Source organism: Aphelocoma coerulescens, chromosome 3 (genome assembly GCF_041296385.1).
Source record: "Aphelocoma coerulescens isolate FSJ_1873_10779 chromosome 3, UR_Acoe_1.0, whole genome shotgun sequence".
NCBI classification, from domain to species: domain Eukaryota; kingdom Metazoa; phylum Chordata; class Aves; order Passeriformes; family Corvidae; genus Aphelocoma; species Aphelocoma coerulescens.
In genome coordinates this window covers 119,584,733-119,601,033 of record NC_091016.1, presented here as the reverse complement: position 1 = coordinate 119,601,033, position 16,301 = coordinate 119,584,733, and the positions used below count along the sequence as shown (strand labels likewise).

Sequence of the window (16,301 nt, the reverse complement as noted above, 5' to 3'; positions counted from 1 at the left end):
ATACAGTTTGTGTATAGTCAGGGGTTTTATAAAGGCAGTATGGTGAAGAGGCTGAAGTGAATGTGCCCAAGAAATTTTGGGTTTGTTCCTGAGTGCCTCTGAGTTGGCATCACTTTGCTTTGCTGTAAAGTGCTTTGCTGATGACCTTTCTTGGCAGAAGAGTCAATGGCTGCTCAAGTTGCTTTCTGTATCATAAGCATTAACAGTCCTTTTCTCTGGCTCCTGGGTGAGTGGTGTGGGTGAGTCAAGGCATTTGTATTTTAGTTTTCTGTCATGTGTTCTGTAAAGCCTGAGGTGCCAGAGCCTGGGCAGCACTTGCCAATAATCTGTGCTTAAAATTTGTTTCAGAGGACCAGCCTCTGAGTTTGAACCATCCACAGCAAAGTTGTATTACCACACCAGGATGCCTTTAAAAACAACAGTGCTCTTTTCATTGCCTGTGTCTGTAGCTGCCAGGTTCTTCTTGGGCTCTGCTTGCCTGGAGGTGGGATGGCATTTAAAAACTGTGCCTGTGTGTCAGGCATAGTGACCTACAAAGCCAGGCTAAAAAAAGATAACGCAAACAGCTGCTGCTTGGTTTGCTTTTTTCTTTTCCTCTTGCTTTCCTTTCTTAAAAACAGCTTTCCAGCCCCAAACCAGGGCAACCTAAATAAAAGATTCTGAAAATTTATCTTAATTATGGCTTTTAAATAGTGCTCATTAGGTAAATCGACCGAATTTATGTAAGACATTTTGAAAACTGTTCATAAATTTGAAGAGCACAATTCTTAGTCTGTTGGTATCATCTTACCCATCACCTCTTCCTGCCCAGCTTTTGCTTGTTCTGCTTTAGACCATGTGGGGTATTCCTGATAAACTTTTCAACATGTTTCTAGCCAAAGGACTGCTGTGTGCCACCACAAAATCCTGGTGGACTCAGCAATGTTGGTCAGCTCTGATGGGCAGGTCCCTGGTCCTGTGGCACGTGTAGGGCCAGGCTGTGCTGTTCAGCCTCCTGCTAGAAGGAATGGGCAGCTTAGTTTTCTATTACTCTGATGTCCTTAAGGACTTTTCTCTGTTCTACCCAACATTATCTGTAGAAATGTTATCTTTGAAACTTGTCTTTTGATCAAAATTGTGTGAAGCTGCCCAGTGGGTATGAAGCAAGTGGGAACATGACTGGTGGAAACTGGACAAGACAGAGGAAAAGACAGATGGACAGCAAGAGCACATAAAAATTTCCATGGACACCCAGACTAAAAGTTTCATCTGTATTTCATGAACAGTTTAATACTTTCTTCTTCTGTTAGATGTGCAATGCCTCTTACTCTGTCTTGAAGAAGTTGATGAACATTTTGGTGCTTTTCTGTATCAGCTGGCATGGGGCTAATCTCATGTTTAAGGATCATTGCTGTAGTGATACAAGCAACATTAAATTGTTTTCTTACTCTTCTTTTTGGCTAATCCTTCTACATCTTTGGTAGGTTTCTTTATAAAGAAATCATCGTCATCTGAACTTTGCCCAAAGTTGTTTGTAGAGTTTTATAGGTGAAGTATGGATGGAATTGCTAGGAATTTCCTTTTGCTCTATTGGTAATGTGCAAAATATTTCTCTCCAGGTAGAAGAAGGATGGTGGAATGGAATACTGAATGGCAAGGCAGGGTTGTTTCCTTCAAACTTTGTGAAAGAATTGGAATCAACAGATGATGGCGAAACACAGGATGCTCTGGACGAGACAGGTAGTCTTCTGTTTGTTGCAAACCCTTAGCAAAGTAATTTTTGGTTTCTGGTATAATTTGGAGTATTATGGTTATAATACAACAAAGCTGTAAATAATTCAATCTTCCAAAGAATGGTGTTTAATTTCTTTCTAGAAAGTGTTGATGCTGAGTATGAAGATACCTGTCCTGCTCCCACTTCACTTGTAATAAAATTGCAGTCAAGGTCTTAATCTTGCAAATGTGTGTTCTACGTTTTATCACTAGAAATGTTATCATATTCAAAGTTGATATTTTTTAGAATTGGATATAAAATTATTCTTCTGTTTAGTAGCTTTTTTCAGTCTTATTCTCACAGACATGAGTTCTCTAAAATAGAAAATTTAAGTGTTGAACCAAGTCATTTGAGAATTAAAACTTGCATTTAATTAAAACAGTGTGGAGAGCCTCAACTTAAAATGAATCCAGGGAAGCAAACCCTGTTTCTTAGGCCTTAGATTATATTTTAGTCTAACAATAAAATGTTTTTAAGGCAGAATTCCCATTTGGCTGTTCTTTCCTGGATATGACTGTATAGCTGGGGCAGAAGCAGACGGTCCGTGGCTGAACAGTAGCTGAGTGGTGCCAGGCAGGTCTGTGCTTTACAGGGAACATCATTGCAGGAGTTAATTGATTCTTAAAGACAGCTCTGTAACATTCAAGGTTTTTTTTTTTTTTTTTTTTAAAGCTTGTGGTAATGTGCACCCTCATTTACCTGATGTCCAGTAATGATTGCTTCAAACAGGGGCTTGCTCAGACATAGGGAAGAAGAGCCTGACTTGGAATTTTTTTTGTAAATTGTGGAAATAATTGCAATAGCATAAAACAAGAGTTGTTTGACATGAGCAGTCCCAAATAGCTCAGTGGCTGTCTCCTTGGAGGTCAGGTTCCCTGAGTTTAATGGGGCCTGGTGCAGTGGATTTACAGATGGGTATGTGTTGGTCTTAATTCCTGAATACTGAGATCAGTGAGACTGAGCAGTAATTTGAAGTAATTCTATTTTCTGTCAGTACTTAACAAGTTGGTGTTTTCAGCTCCTCATCACCCTGGGGTTATATTTAATGCTCAGTACCTTCACAGTCAGTCTGGAGTGTCTTTTGGTTCCTCCTCACTCCTGGGAAACAGTAACTTCCCCTTTCACTCAGCTGTGGTCTTTCAAGCATGCGACCTGGACTTTGGCCACCAATGGGATGTTTATATGTCCTATGAGATATCTGAGGGGGATAGAACTAAATAAAGAGCAGCTGGGTAGACAAAAGGCAAGAAACTGAAGTCAAGAGCAATGTAGCTTCACAGTACCATCAAAATATCTTAAATTTATGATAGAAGAAAGAGGCTTTAATCTTTATTGAGGTTCACAAGCCTGTATAGGTTGAAAAGAACTGGACTCAAAGGCTAAAAGATGTGGAGGCCATTTTGACTTTGGTTCATAAAAGCTGTCTGTTTTCACATTACTGTCTCCTGGATTTCTACATGCAAAAATTGCTTGCCTATGTATACTAATTTGTGGGCTTTAACAGATTTAACCATAATTTAAAAACTAAAAAAGAAGAGTTTCAAAGCTCTTAACACCAAAATTATTTTCTCAAATACATTTCTGGGGGGTGGATAAATGCTGTCCCATAAAACTGAAAGATTAAAAGAATTGTAAATATTTGAATTATCCAGCAGTGATTAATCTCCAGCAACTATATCTAGTTGGAATGCTTGGAGAGTTTTGAGCAATGGGAAAATGTCACTTTGGTGACTTAAGAGGCATCACTCTGCCACTGAAACACACAGTGTTTTCCTGTGGCAATTGAAATATGTTTGGATTCATTATGGGACTTCATTGATTACCTTTCTGTGGCTGTAGCTGTTCAAATGAGAAGCTTTTAGATGTTGGACTAAAATGCCATGTTCAGAGAGTGCGTAAGCAGGGTTTCATAAAACGAATGGAGAACATTGACATTAACAGACTGTGGAGCCTGAGTGCTAATTGAAATAGCAAGAATATTAGTGATCTGTTGACTTAGTGTCCAGAGTAATCAGGGCAAAATGGTGTAATTTAAGTTGGTCTTATATTAAATATAAAATGAGAACAAAACTGAGGAATTGCAGCTACAGTGATGTTCCTAGAAAACCCCTTTATCAGAGCAGTGCACAAAGATGTGCTGCTTCCACTTTTATTCCCAGAAAAGCAAATAAATAATTTCAGCTTTTAAAATAGCTTTCCCTTTCTTATTTTATTTTCAGAGCCTGTTTTCAATAGTCCTACCTCACCTGTGACCTCTCCAGGAAATGGGAGTGAACCTGCATTGGGACCAGCACAGCCAAAGAAAATCCGAGGTGTTGGGTTTGGAGATATCTTTAAGGAAGGCTCAGTGAAACTTAAAACAAGATTATCCAGTAATGAATCAGAAGATAAAAAGCAAGATAAGGTTTGTAGTGGTACATATTGTTCTTTTGAGGTTTCCTATAAAAATAATTTAGGAGATGTGGAATCTGACCATTATCCTCTCATAGGGCTCTTGCCTATGAAACAAAACAAATCCCCTCAAATTTGTTTCACAATAAATTGTATTTAACATTGATTCCAAAAATTCTATTCAAATGTCCTTGGTATTTAAAACATTAGAGACTGAAAACCAAGCTGATACAAAAATTGTCATTTCAGAGCCATGTGATGAAAGACAAAATGACATCCTGAACACATCTGCTGTGTGAGGTCTCTTGTAACAGACTTTTTTTATAGTCTGGGAGAAGATTGTTTAAGTCTGCCTATGCAAGTTAAACTTACCTTTTAAAACAAGGAATATTTTGGCATTTCTTTGTGTTTTGGCTTATTTGGGGTTTTTTTCCCAAGTTTTGGCAGATGTTGAGATTGCTGTTTAGGTGTCAACTGCCATTACCTTCAGTAAGTGCTGCCAAGTTTCTGATTTCATAAATTACTGTTTGTGTAAGCCTGAAAAATGCAGTTCTAAGATTTTGCATCATCATTCATTTTCTTTCCCCCATTTTTTATGAGTGAGTGGGAAAAAGAGCACTTTTATTCTTTGTTGTTTGAATTTTATTTTGATCTGAACTTGAGAGCAAACTTACCCCTTGGAAGCACAGCAGCGATGCTCAGTCCTTTATTTTGAACTTATTATTTCAAGAGCTTATATGTGGATTTTCAGCTTTAGATAAGTTAAAGGCAGCTGAGATAGTCCAGAGTTGCAGTTTTGTCTCACGTGATCAGTTCAAGAAAGCTTTAAAGCCTTTGTCCCTTTCAATTTTTTTTCATGGGTTATGGTCATTAATGCTGTTTTGCTGAGTGGTTTGTTTTCCTCTGCCATTGTAATAATTCTAATGGTGTAGGGCAAAAGGTGAAGTGAGTCCCTGGGAGGAGGAAGGGGCTGAGGCTTCCTCGAATGTGTTTTCCATCAATAGCAATGCTCAGAGCAATGGCATGGTGTGTGTAATGTTTGTTTCTGATCTGGTCAGAGCATCAGATGATTTGTAAAAGAAAAGTTTCAAGTGTGTTGCCTTCCTTTTAAAGCTCAGGGAATGTTGCCTCCTAAAGAAGGTGGTGTTTAGAAAAGAAGGTCCATGGCAGACCTTACTGCATCCTTTCAATGTATAGATGGATATAGATATATAGATGGAGAGAGACTTCTTACTGAGGTCTGTAGTGACAGGACAAGGAGCAATGGCTTAAACTGAAAGAGGGGAGACTTAGGGAGAAAAGATGGGAGATAAGGAAGATATTCTTCGTGGTGAGGGAGATGGGGTGCTGGAACAGGTTACCCAGACAAATTATGGTTGCCTCACCATTGGAATTGTTCAAGGCCAGGCTGGATGAGGCTTTGAGCAGCCTGGTTCAGTGGGAGGTGTCCATGCTTATGGCAGGGAGTTGGGACTTGGATGGTCATTGAAGGTCCCTTCCAACTCAAACCTTTCTGTGATGGCACATGGATTCTCCTCATTTCTCTCCTGGCTTTGTCCCCTGATGTGGCAGTCTGTGGGATCACTACATGTCAATGCTGTTAGAGTCGCTTTTCAGGACCTAGCTTTGAGTTTGCTTTCTTGTCATGAGATTGACAGTTAAAAAGGGTGTTTCCCTACTTTGTACCTTGTTACTTGGGAGTATAAAGAGCCTGTCCGAGCTCTGTTCAATTAATATAAAGTCGGCTCAGACCTTTTGAATTGTTCTATTTGACTTTGTATAAGCAATAAAATATGCTGGTTTTGGTTGGCCTGTATGGAAAGGTCTTGTGGACCATTTCTCGGCAAGAGAGGAAATGAAGTGAGAAAACAGTTTTGCATAGCTTAATGTCAAAGAAATAAACAATTTAGTTTAGCACTTAATATTCCATGTACATGTTGGAGAGCCCAAGGGAGATAATTCTTGTGAAAGTCTTGTGAAAATAAATGGCTTCTTTGGATTTGTGCTTGCTTTGGGGTTATCTGAAGAAATGCTGGGAGAGCACTGTCAGTCTCTTAAGACAGTAAGAAAAAAAAAAGCAGCTGTGTAGAGGAGAGAGGGCTCTTTGCCCTTGGAAAATTCAGAGACTGTTCAGCACAGGAAGACAGGAAGGCTGAGCACTGATGTATCTGCTGCTGCAGGGGATTGTTACAGCTCTCCCAGCATCCCGCCTTGGCTCAGGCTATTTATACCCTGTCTGCCTAAACTTCCTCTCTTACTCCTAATTGCATCTTATGTTGGAAGGGGGAAATGCAGAGAACTATTTCCATGTTGGAGTTGTTTCATCTCAGAGGTGGGTTATTTTAGTGCTTCCTTCATATACCATTCTGGAGAGAGTTAAATTGCATAGGTACTGCAGGAGCATCCCAAGTGACCGTGGCTTCCTTTATGGTATGTCAGAGGTACCAGGCACCAGCCTACAGGCATTGTCTGGTTCTTAGGAGAGTAAATCCAGTTTCTCTGACAATAGAAGATCTGCATGGTTGAACTGTAGATGAAAATGAGCAGAGTAAGTAAAGGCAGTGGGATTTTTCACATCAGTAATGCTGTTAAGGCTGCTCAGGTAAGTACTGACTGTAAGATCATATTCTGTGTTTGTAGCTCTTTGGGTGTGAAGAAGTGGATGCAACTGAAGCTGTCAGAATCTGCCTGGCAGCTCAGCAAGTTTCTGAGGGGAAAAATAAAATGTTTTATCATTTATTTTGGTTAGATGTTAACTCTGAAACTTGTGGCAATGCCTCTGTTTTTTCATTCAGGAGAAATCTCTGGTGACACTTAAGCTGTTCTGTACAAATTGCTGAGAATTTAAGGGAGCTGGGGTGGGTTTTAATGTTCTCTTTCATTTGTCTGAGTAGTTAAAAACTGCTTGTCTGAGGTGGTGTATGGCTGCTGAATATTCCTGCCTTATTCCAGTGCAAATTAAGCATGGTCAGCAAGTTACTCGGAGCAGAGCTGTTAAATAACTGCTTGTCTTGTGTTCTAGAAGAGGCAATATTCAGGATAATGGGAGAGTAACACCTGAAACTGCTGAAATACAATTGCTAAAGTATGTTTGGCCATATCCTGAGATTAGCTTCCAGTTTGAAAGCTGTGCTCTGTCTTTAATCAGTAGACAAATTGTAATTGCAGTGTCTGTAATGAAGTAAATACAGTAAGCTAAGTGCTTAATGGGAAAAGCTCATTGAATCTCTTGGAGATGGTACTTTGCATCATCTGAGCTAATGAAAAATTGAATGTGTCCTGTAGCCTAATCAAAAACAAAACTCTCAAGAATTTTTGTTAACAAAGTTCTTTTTCCTTCGTACAGCCATTACCTAACCATCCCCCTGGAACAAAGTTAATTCATTTTCCCAGTACAACAAAAACTGAAAATACACCTGAAGTAATAAAATCAGAAGCTGAAAGTAAACCAAAAGGTAAGGCTGATGGACATTTACATCTGTCACATGGTAGTCCTTTCTTAAGAACTGTTTGGTTATCAATTTTTTTTTGTGTTAAAATATAAAATATCTGCGGTGTACTGGAGATTTGTGTAATATAGTATGTTATACCTTTGAAGTACCTTTGAGGAGTTTATGCAAGTGCAAAAAAGTCTAAAGAAATTTTTGCTTACATTTCTGTATGTCGTGGTTTAGCACAGCTAAAAAAGAATCAAAAACATTTGTAGGGTTGTCTCCCAGAACAAAATAAGGCTGGGGTATGAACTTTTATTGCAACAGTCCTTTGCATTAATTTTCTGTTGATGTGTTGAGAGGGATTTGCTTTCTGCCTGGTTTTATTCTGATGGGATGCTGGAGACCTATTTCCATGGAACAGTCTCTCAGCACAAGTTCCTTTGTAGGCTCAGGATTTTCTGTGGAGGTGGCAGTGTGCATCAGAAAGTTGGTGTTTATGTTGTGTTGAGGTCTGTTCCCTCAGTAATCCAGTTTCACTGTGGTTTTATTTATACCATTTTTAAATTTTTCTTTTTTATTATCTCTTAAGAATTTATGACTTCATTTAGCTGCCAAATTGCACAGTTTTATCTAGAGAGATATTTTTAAACCAACCCAAAACATCTTGTGGGAGTTCCAAGCACCCCATGTAAAAAATTAACTTTGATTATGTGAGGTGTAGACAGCTCATTTCCCCTGTTCCAGAGCAGACGCTTCTCAACTTCTGTATTGTAATTTTAAGTATATTTTTGTTTTATGTGGAAATACCTTATTTTGGTGTGTTGTTTTCTATGGAATGCATAATTTGCAGAAATAAGAAAACTGCAACATCTTGCTTTTAAACTGTTCCAGTGCTATTGCTCTAAGAACCACCAGAATGTGCAGCCCTGCGCATTATGGAATTTGACTTGTCTAAAACTTTGCATAAAAATTACCCAACTCTGCCTAAAAAAATAGGAACATTCAGTGCTGGACACCCAGAACATTCAGTATTTAGCTCTTTTCATGGTTTCAGGTGCATCTCATTCTAGAAGTGTGGAAGTTGGACTAATCCTGTAGCCAGAGACTACAGGACTCAGTGCTGAGTCTCTGTTTCCCAGAGAAACAAATACATGAGAGAGGAGCTTAAATATGACAGTCATAGAAGCTGTAGGAGAGCATCAGTAGGTAGACACCAGATAAGAACATCTTATAACCTTAGGAAGAAAGCTTGTTTATATTCCTTACTGTTTTTGTTTAAATACAGACCATAGTATATTTTATATAATAATAATTTATATATCTCCTCCTCAGTTTTGAGAGACTAGCTTTAAAATAAACTGTGTTCATTGGTTACACAGATCTCTGAGATGTTTAGACTAGGGTGGCTTATTTTGCAGTGAGGCTCTTCTGGTTTTGGAAGCTTGTTTTGGCCTCTGGTGCAAGTATGTAAAAATATTTTCTTTAAAAAGTAAAATAATCACAATTTGACCCCTCTTTCCCCCAGTTATTTTAGGATACAATATCTGTGATTCCTTCTACTCTATTGTTAGTCTTGAGACTTTGGAAAAGACTTACTTTAAACTAAGTTCTGTTAAAAATATTTACTGAAATCTAGATGCTGTAAAGTTAAACTGGGGCCTTTCCTAAACTTAACTACTGGCAGGATACCAGGCTCACAAAATTAGAAGCTAAAGGGGCAAATTGTACATACTTGTCTCATCTATGGCCAGGTTTCCTGGTGATGCTGATGCTGGGGTTCACTGGCAAATGGGGTCCTGGGCAGGGTGCAGAGTTTCTTGCCTCCTCCAGCATTCCTGGCAGGTGGAGCAGAGTGAAATGTCCCCTTTCTGGCACAGCTTTTTGTCTGTGTGGGACTTGGTCTGTGTGAGGAGGGGGGAAGTGCTTGGAGGAGGAGAGGAGATAAAAGATTATGCTGCCCAACTCCCCAGGCATAAGGAAATGCATCTGTTTTTACAGAATCAGGATGTAGTGAAATGTATTACACTCAGTCATTACTGCTGATAAAATCCTCAAATTTGATATCTATCCTACTGTACCTGTAGAATTTTTTTTTAGAGTCACTGTGAATTTTGGGCTTTACACCTCAACTTAAACATTCATCTCTTTGATGTGGTTCTTATGGTTTTGTAATTTTTCATGAACCACAATATAGTCAGGCTATGGCTGAACATATTTTTGATTACTAGATAAGACATCAAAATAATACAAATTCTTGTACCTAAGATTACTCACGTGATATATATATATATATGTACATACATCTCTGTATGTCTATCTCTTAAGCTTGGCATACTTTGGCATTTTAACATAGTGGCTGTCACTGATTTTTATTTGAGAATACAATTTGTGCATTTTTAAACTAAAGATGGGTATCTTGTTTTAACAAAATACAAGACAGCAAAAAGGTTTGACTGCAGCTCACTCATTTATTCTCTTACCACCCAGCAAAGGCTGTCATTAAGAATTGCAGATGATTCTGTGATTCTGTGACTTGATGTTGTGCTGCTCTAACTGGGGGGTGATACAGCTGCTTATTGTGGTGTCAGTGCCAAACACCTGATAGTTTATGGCAGCACCTAAAGAGTCCTTTTTGTTTTCTTCCTCTTTCTTAGTATGTCAGATGCAGAAATCCAACCTTTTTATCTGCTAAATTATTTTAAATGTACTGGGGTTAAAAATTCTGTGGTTTTGTGTATTGGCCTTTCTTGTTTTTGTGGTAGTGTGGGAAAGGAAAACAAATCCTCTTGCTTTTTCACCTGAATTGTTACCACAATTTTAAATGGATTAGTTTTGAACTGTACCAAATGGAAAGAAAAGAATTATTCTTTCTGCTTTTGCAGAAGAGGCTGTGACTGAGTTGATCAGATGAGCTCTGATTTCAGGTGCTTAGCCAAGAAATGCCTTTGCTTCAGTTACTTGGTTTCACTGCATGATTTCTGAAGTCTGCTGCTTGAAATTTGTTGTTGTACATATTAATAAAGGATGTTACTTGAAAAGAACTGCCTGTATTTAATTAGGATTGCAAATTTGAAATTTAGATCAATTTTGAGAAAATACATATAAGCTCCAAGAAGCTTGAAACCATTTTTGTCTAAAGTAGCTTGAAATTGAATATATAAATGCTGTGGGGAGGGTTAGATGGGCTGTTACAATTTTAACTGTTAGACTTTTCACTCCTCTGTTCTCCCTCTGAAATCAGAGGGTTTGAATTAATTTGCTGTTGTGAAAAAAAAAATGTTTTGAGGCTTATACTTCTGACTTCTCAAAGATTTATTTCCTTTGCTCTATAAATATATAATCTTATTTTTCTTGTGATTTGTACATTCATAAAGCAGTCTCAGGTGGCTGGTCTAGAAGGAAAGTGTGGTTATAGTGTGAATTTCTTAGCTCTCAGACAGCATAAGTGAGCTGTTATTATGAATGTTACTACCCATAGTATCCAGATTAATTGTGCTCCTCTGTTCCAGCCAAGGAATATTGCAGGACAATATTTTCCTATGAAGGCTCAAATGATGAACTCAGCTTTAAAGAAGGCGAGATTATTCAACTAATCAGTAAGGTAAGAAAGTTTGGTCTGCTCTGACCATTTATATGGCTTTGGTGAGTTTTATACAGGGAGGTCACGTGTGAATTGGAAACCAGGAGGGTCTGTTGGAGTAGATATTCCTGTAGACTGATTTGTCTTGTGTGAGAGTTCTTTGTTTCTGCACTTGATAGAGATACAGATGCCTTTAAAGATCATTACAGAGTGGGAGATTATCTTGGAGTCTTCAAAGGCCAGTGGGATCAGTGTACACTCAGTACCAACTGCCTTTTCAGTGAGGAAATTGGAAAAGCTTTGCAAAGAGTCCTTTTACCTTCAGAACTTGTTGTTTTTCCCTAATGATTCAGATAACCATGCAGAAATTAATGATACTTTCTGGCTGTTTAGAGAAACCTGATTATTTAATTGAATGTTCTCATTTGTATTGAATTCTGAAAACACCTTTTTGATAGATCATCTTGTTGCAGAGATGGTTCTAAACAGGAAATTACCCTACCCATACTTAATTTCTCTGCACTACTCTGCATTCTTTTGTAATTTTATATGGACCTATATTAAGGAATAATGGCTTTCCTAAAAAAAGTGGAAAGTTTCATCTTCAACTTTCAGTTGCAGAAGAAAACACATTTTTCTTTAGTAAGATTTTAATTTTATGGAATTAAGTAGTTGATATTATGAGCATCACTGATCATAATTACAGTGGCAAAGAGTAGTTATGGAAGGCCCTTTTGTAAACACAGCAGCCCTTGCCCCATCTTCACTCAATCTCTTGCCTCTCTGTCTTTTTAAACCAACTTACCCCAAGCATACACTGGTCCAAAGTGGAGCAAAGAAGAGTTGTCCAGAGTGAGTGGCATCCCTGCCCATGTCAGGAGGTTTGAAATGGGTGTTCTTTCAGGTCCCTTCTAACCCAAACACTGTAGGATTCTGTGATTTTTTTTTGGCTCTGAGGCACAGAGGAAAGCTGTTATTTATGCTGCTAAAATACTCTGATGACATCATACTTTCTGTTATGGACAAAGGCCTTGATCCAGTAACGTCATGTAATGAATCTGTGCCACTGAATTAATTGTCCATTATTCTATTTTCTTTTGTCTTAATATGGTTATTTTCTCCCTCAGTGGGGTATATTCTTTTGCTTCTTCACCCTTTACAGACCAGTGCACCTGATTCATCTCATCAGAATCACTTTCATTTAGTAGAATTGTGTGTCACGCCAATAACATTTGAAGTATTTACTGAGTAACTTGCTCGTCAAGGAAGCTGAGAAGATCAAATATTGTGTTTATGTACTTTTCTTCCCTTTGCAGATCTTATCCTTCTATCCTTATCTTATATGACGTAATATAATTTTGTCCTGCATTTTAGAAAACAAACAAAAGCTGACCGAACCTGATCTGATCTGTAGCTGTTTCCCCTTGCTAAGTTGGCCAATTTCAGACAAACAATTACTTTATGTTGTGTGTAAAAGGGAAAAAGTTGTTGTGTAACTGTATCTGTTCTGGGGAAGAAGTAAATGTTGGTTGAAATGACCTGTTGTTTATTTTAGGACACTGGAGAGCCAGGCTGGTGGAGAGGAGAGCTCAATGGTAAAGAAGGAGTCTTCCCAGATAACTTTGCTGTTCAAATACAAGAGTCTGATCAAGACTTCCCTGTAAGTTCTTACATGTATTGTTTAGTATTACAAAAATACAAATTGCTGCAAATGCAAAGAATAAAAGAGTTCATGGCACATTATGCCATTATATGTTAAAAATGTGGCAGTTTTAACTTTATCTTGACTTAGCTGTATCAAAGAAGAAAGATGTAAAGGTTAATGTTTGTGTTTAAACTTATCTATAAATACTAAAGTGAGGCATGTTTTTTGAGATGAACTCTAATTAATGAGAGTGATCAGGTCATTTAGAAAAGAGTGTAGTTCTGATAGCATGGTGTTATGTGTTACTGATTACTGAATTAAATCCTTACTGTTTAGAAAGGAGATAAGCTGTTGGTTTTTTCCATCTCAAGTCCTTAAGTAACTATAATTACAAAATGCTGAATGACCCCTCTGGGTCTGGCTGGGATTTTTCCATGTCAAAACTTGCAGTAGACTGCAGTATATGAAGGACATATTTTTGTGGGGGATTTAGAAATATTTTTTCACCATCTCATGCACTAACTTGTAGAAATTCACGTTTTCTTGTGGTATTCATTGATCTTGTAATTTTGGTCCTCATTTTAATTTTTTTTTGGTTGAGATTAGTATGAGGTTTTGGTTCTGTCACGTTTGTGTAGCAAAGAGGGATGGTTGTGTTAGTTCACAAATGTATGTTAACCCCAGGTGGAATGGATTCAGCTCCAGATCGGGAGTTCTTAATTTACCATTTATCTGAGTTGCATCACATACACAGAAACCTACCTACCCCAGTTCTTTTCAGATGGATTCTCAGCTGTGCAAGAGTGGCATAAATGCCATAACATACAAGAAGAGAGGGTGGGTAGGGTTGCTGTTTCACAATACAGAGTTGCTCCCTGGAGGGAGGGGGAAAAAACCATTCTTTTACCCTAAACAGCATTTCCTTGCTTTGATCCTTTATTCTGCTTTGTGTGCGGTGTCTCAGCACAGGGATTCACCTTGCACTGACCAGCTTTGAGGTTCAAGGCATTGGATGGCTGGTGATCATAATCAGCTATTTGATACTGACTTCATAAAAACACAGACCAGAACTGTAAAATGGCAAGTTGATGCTGAACTCTGTTTAACTGTTTTTGGTATAGGCAGCAATGCTGCACAGCTGGATAATGTAGTTACTTTTTCGGGAAAGAAAGAAGGTAGAGTCTTGTTACTTAAGTGCAGTCGCTTTTGTGTCCTCTGAAACCAGAGAAAGAAATTGAATATGGGTTCTCCTGCTTGTTTAATTACATTTCACATGTTAGAATAAAATCTTGCTGCATTAAAAAGAGCTTATTCATTAGCTGTAGGGGCACAAAGTGAAATCCACCCATACCAACTGTTTTAAAAATACCCACTGTGAGGTGCTTTTGGAGGGGGTGTCTTAGACTGAGCCTGTATGGTTTCAGCAGTGCCTGTATGAAGAACAAGTGGTTTTGTAGGCTTTTGTATCGTTTTATCAGGGAATCTTGTCCTTAGTACAACCAAAACGGCCTCTCTTCTAAAGCAATTTCAGGAATCCCATTCCAAGGATGAGTGGTTGAGATCTCTCCTGAGAAGTGCCAGTCTTCTTTCAGCAGGAGAGGGATTCAACCTCAATTGCATCAGTTTAAGAGAAGTGAAAGTGATGAGTGACTGTTTCAAAATAGTCATTTTAATGTACAAACTGTTGCACTGTGAAACTTTGTAAATTTTAATGGCTGGCATAGTTTTTCCGTCTTTCCCACTTAATTATAGTGATAAGGAAGCTCAAATCAATGTTTTTCTTTTAACTGGAGACAAATGCTGCCAGTATCTATTCGGTTTTTCTTACACTTGTAATTTAGAAGTCAATTAATTGAAGCCATTCCTCTGGTACTTAATTTAGAAATCTGTTTTTAGTGAAAGTGGACATTTTTGGTTCAAAAAATTATCTGGATACTCTTCTAAACTGGCATGGTACTAACTAAGGTTGAGATATATATATTGAAATTAAAATGAGTGTGATCAGTGCAGTTCTTTGGACTAAAAAAGATTAAATTCATGGGTTTTAGTTATTTTTGCCTCTGTTTATGAACATTTCTGGAGCAGTGATTTCATTTGAACAGACCTGAATTTTGTTCCTAAATTTTTGTAACTGGTTGTCTGGGAGATATCAGAGGAATTGTTCCAGGTCTTTGTGTTTCCTGTCTGTGAATTGATTTCCTCCTTTGTGAAATACTTTGAAATCAGCAAGTAAACAAGCTCCATGCTACAGTATGCAAAACAAAACACAAATGAGGCTGTCTTGGATACAGAGAATATCTGTTTGCTTGGTTGTGTGACTTCGGTTTTTTTCCCCTTCATTTTGCAGAAGCCAAAGAAACCTCCACCTCCTGTTAAAAGTCCAGGTATGTAGTACATGTATGGTGGTCTGAGAAAATACTAAATTTCAGAAGCAGTGCATGACTTCAAAAGAAAATTTAGAAGTAGCTTTTTATTACCTAGTAATGGCACCCACAGTCACACTTTGAGGTTACTTTTCATACTTTATATATTTTGCTGCTGCTGTATATTTTTCAAAATTATGATGGAGCCTACATTGGAAGCATTTTAACAATGGCTTACCATTTTCTGGGCTCGAATGAGTGTTTATAAATGGTATTACACTCCTTGCAAAAGAGAAGACACAACTTAGTGTGTCTTATTTTTAGTTAGTGACCAAGATAATTAAAGCTCTTTGAGAAATGTCTATGGTTTGCTTTTGCATTCAGCTGCAAGACCTGAATTGCCAACTGGAGAGAAGAAATTTCTTGCTTTGAGGCCTGAAGAAAAAGGTGAGGACAATTTTCTTTATGGTGGCTTGCCTACCCTGGCAAGTGGCTCTCTGTTCAAGAGCCATCATACAAACTCTCTTGATACCATATACTGAAGTTGTAATGTCTGTGATGTTACAGAAATGTTTTTGGAGTGGTTAGAAGAACTGCTGCACTCTATAGAAATGTTTTTCTTGTTACTGCATTACATTCTGAAAATTGGTTATTGCACTGCACAATAACATAATTACTACTAAATTCGTGAAAGGGGGTTCTGTGACAGTGGCTGCTGCAGTTTTGAGCAGCAGTAGTAAGTTATTAGAAAGGGAGAGGTTAACTGCTTCTTCTCAAAGTTTGGCAAAAATCAGGCTGATCAAAATATTTTGAAAGAACTGCACAGAACAGGTACAACGCTCATTAGACAGATGCTACAGTTACAATGCTCAGAAATAGAGATTTCTTGTCCTGTTAATTCTTGCTATATTGTATGTTCAAGTTCCACTGAATTTGGAGGCATTTACTGCTTTATTCTTAAAATTAAAAGGACACCTTTTTCCAGAGACAAAGCTACTGTTGTCATGCAAACAGATTTCTGAAAGGCTTCTTCCCCTTTTAGAAAAACTTGCAAAGTGAAAATGTTTGGTTGTGTTTAAAAGTGAGAAACTTAAACAAAAGTGTTGGTTGGGCCTTGCAGAAGAAATCCTGATGT

At 38.0% G+C, this 16,301-nt stretch overlaps 1 protein-coding gene across 4 annotated transcripts in view; it reads left to right on the top strand.

Annotated features, from left to right (window-relative positions):
• Positions 1-16,301, top strand: part of CD2AP (CD2 associated protein) — a 78,285-nt gene that overhangs the window by 45,037 nt on the left and 16,947 nt on the right. For all 4 annotated transcript variants that reach the window (XM_069011724.1, XM_069011725.1, XM_069011723.1 and 1 more), the window contains 7 exons: positions 1,599-1,719; positions 3,973-4,157; positions 7,491-7,599; positions 11,088-11,179; positions 12,714-12,818; positions 15,151-15,187; positions 15,551-15,613. In XM_069011724.1, coding sequence (XP_068867825.1) covers positions 1,599-1,719; positions 3,973-4,157; positions 7,491-7,599; positions 11,088-11,179; positions 12,714-12,818; positions 15,151-15,187; positions 15,551-15,613 — 712 coding nt within the window. The remainder of the gene's footprint in view (positions 1-1,598; positions 1,720-3,972; positions 4,158-7,490; positions 7,600-11,087; positions 11,180-12,713; positions 12,819-15,150; positions 15,188-15,550; positions 15,614-16,301) is intronic.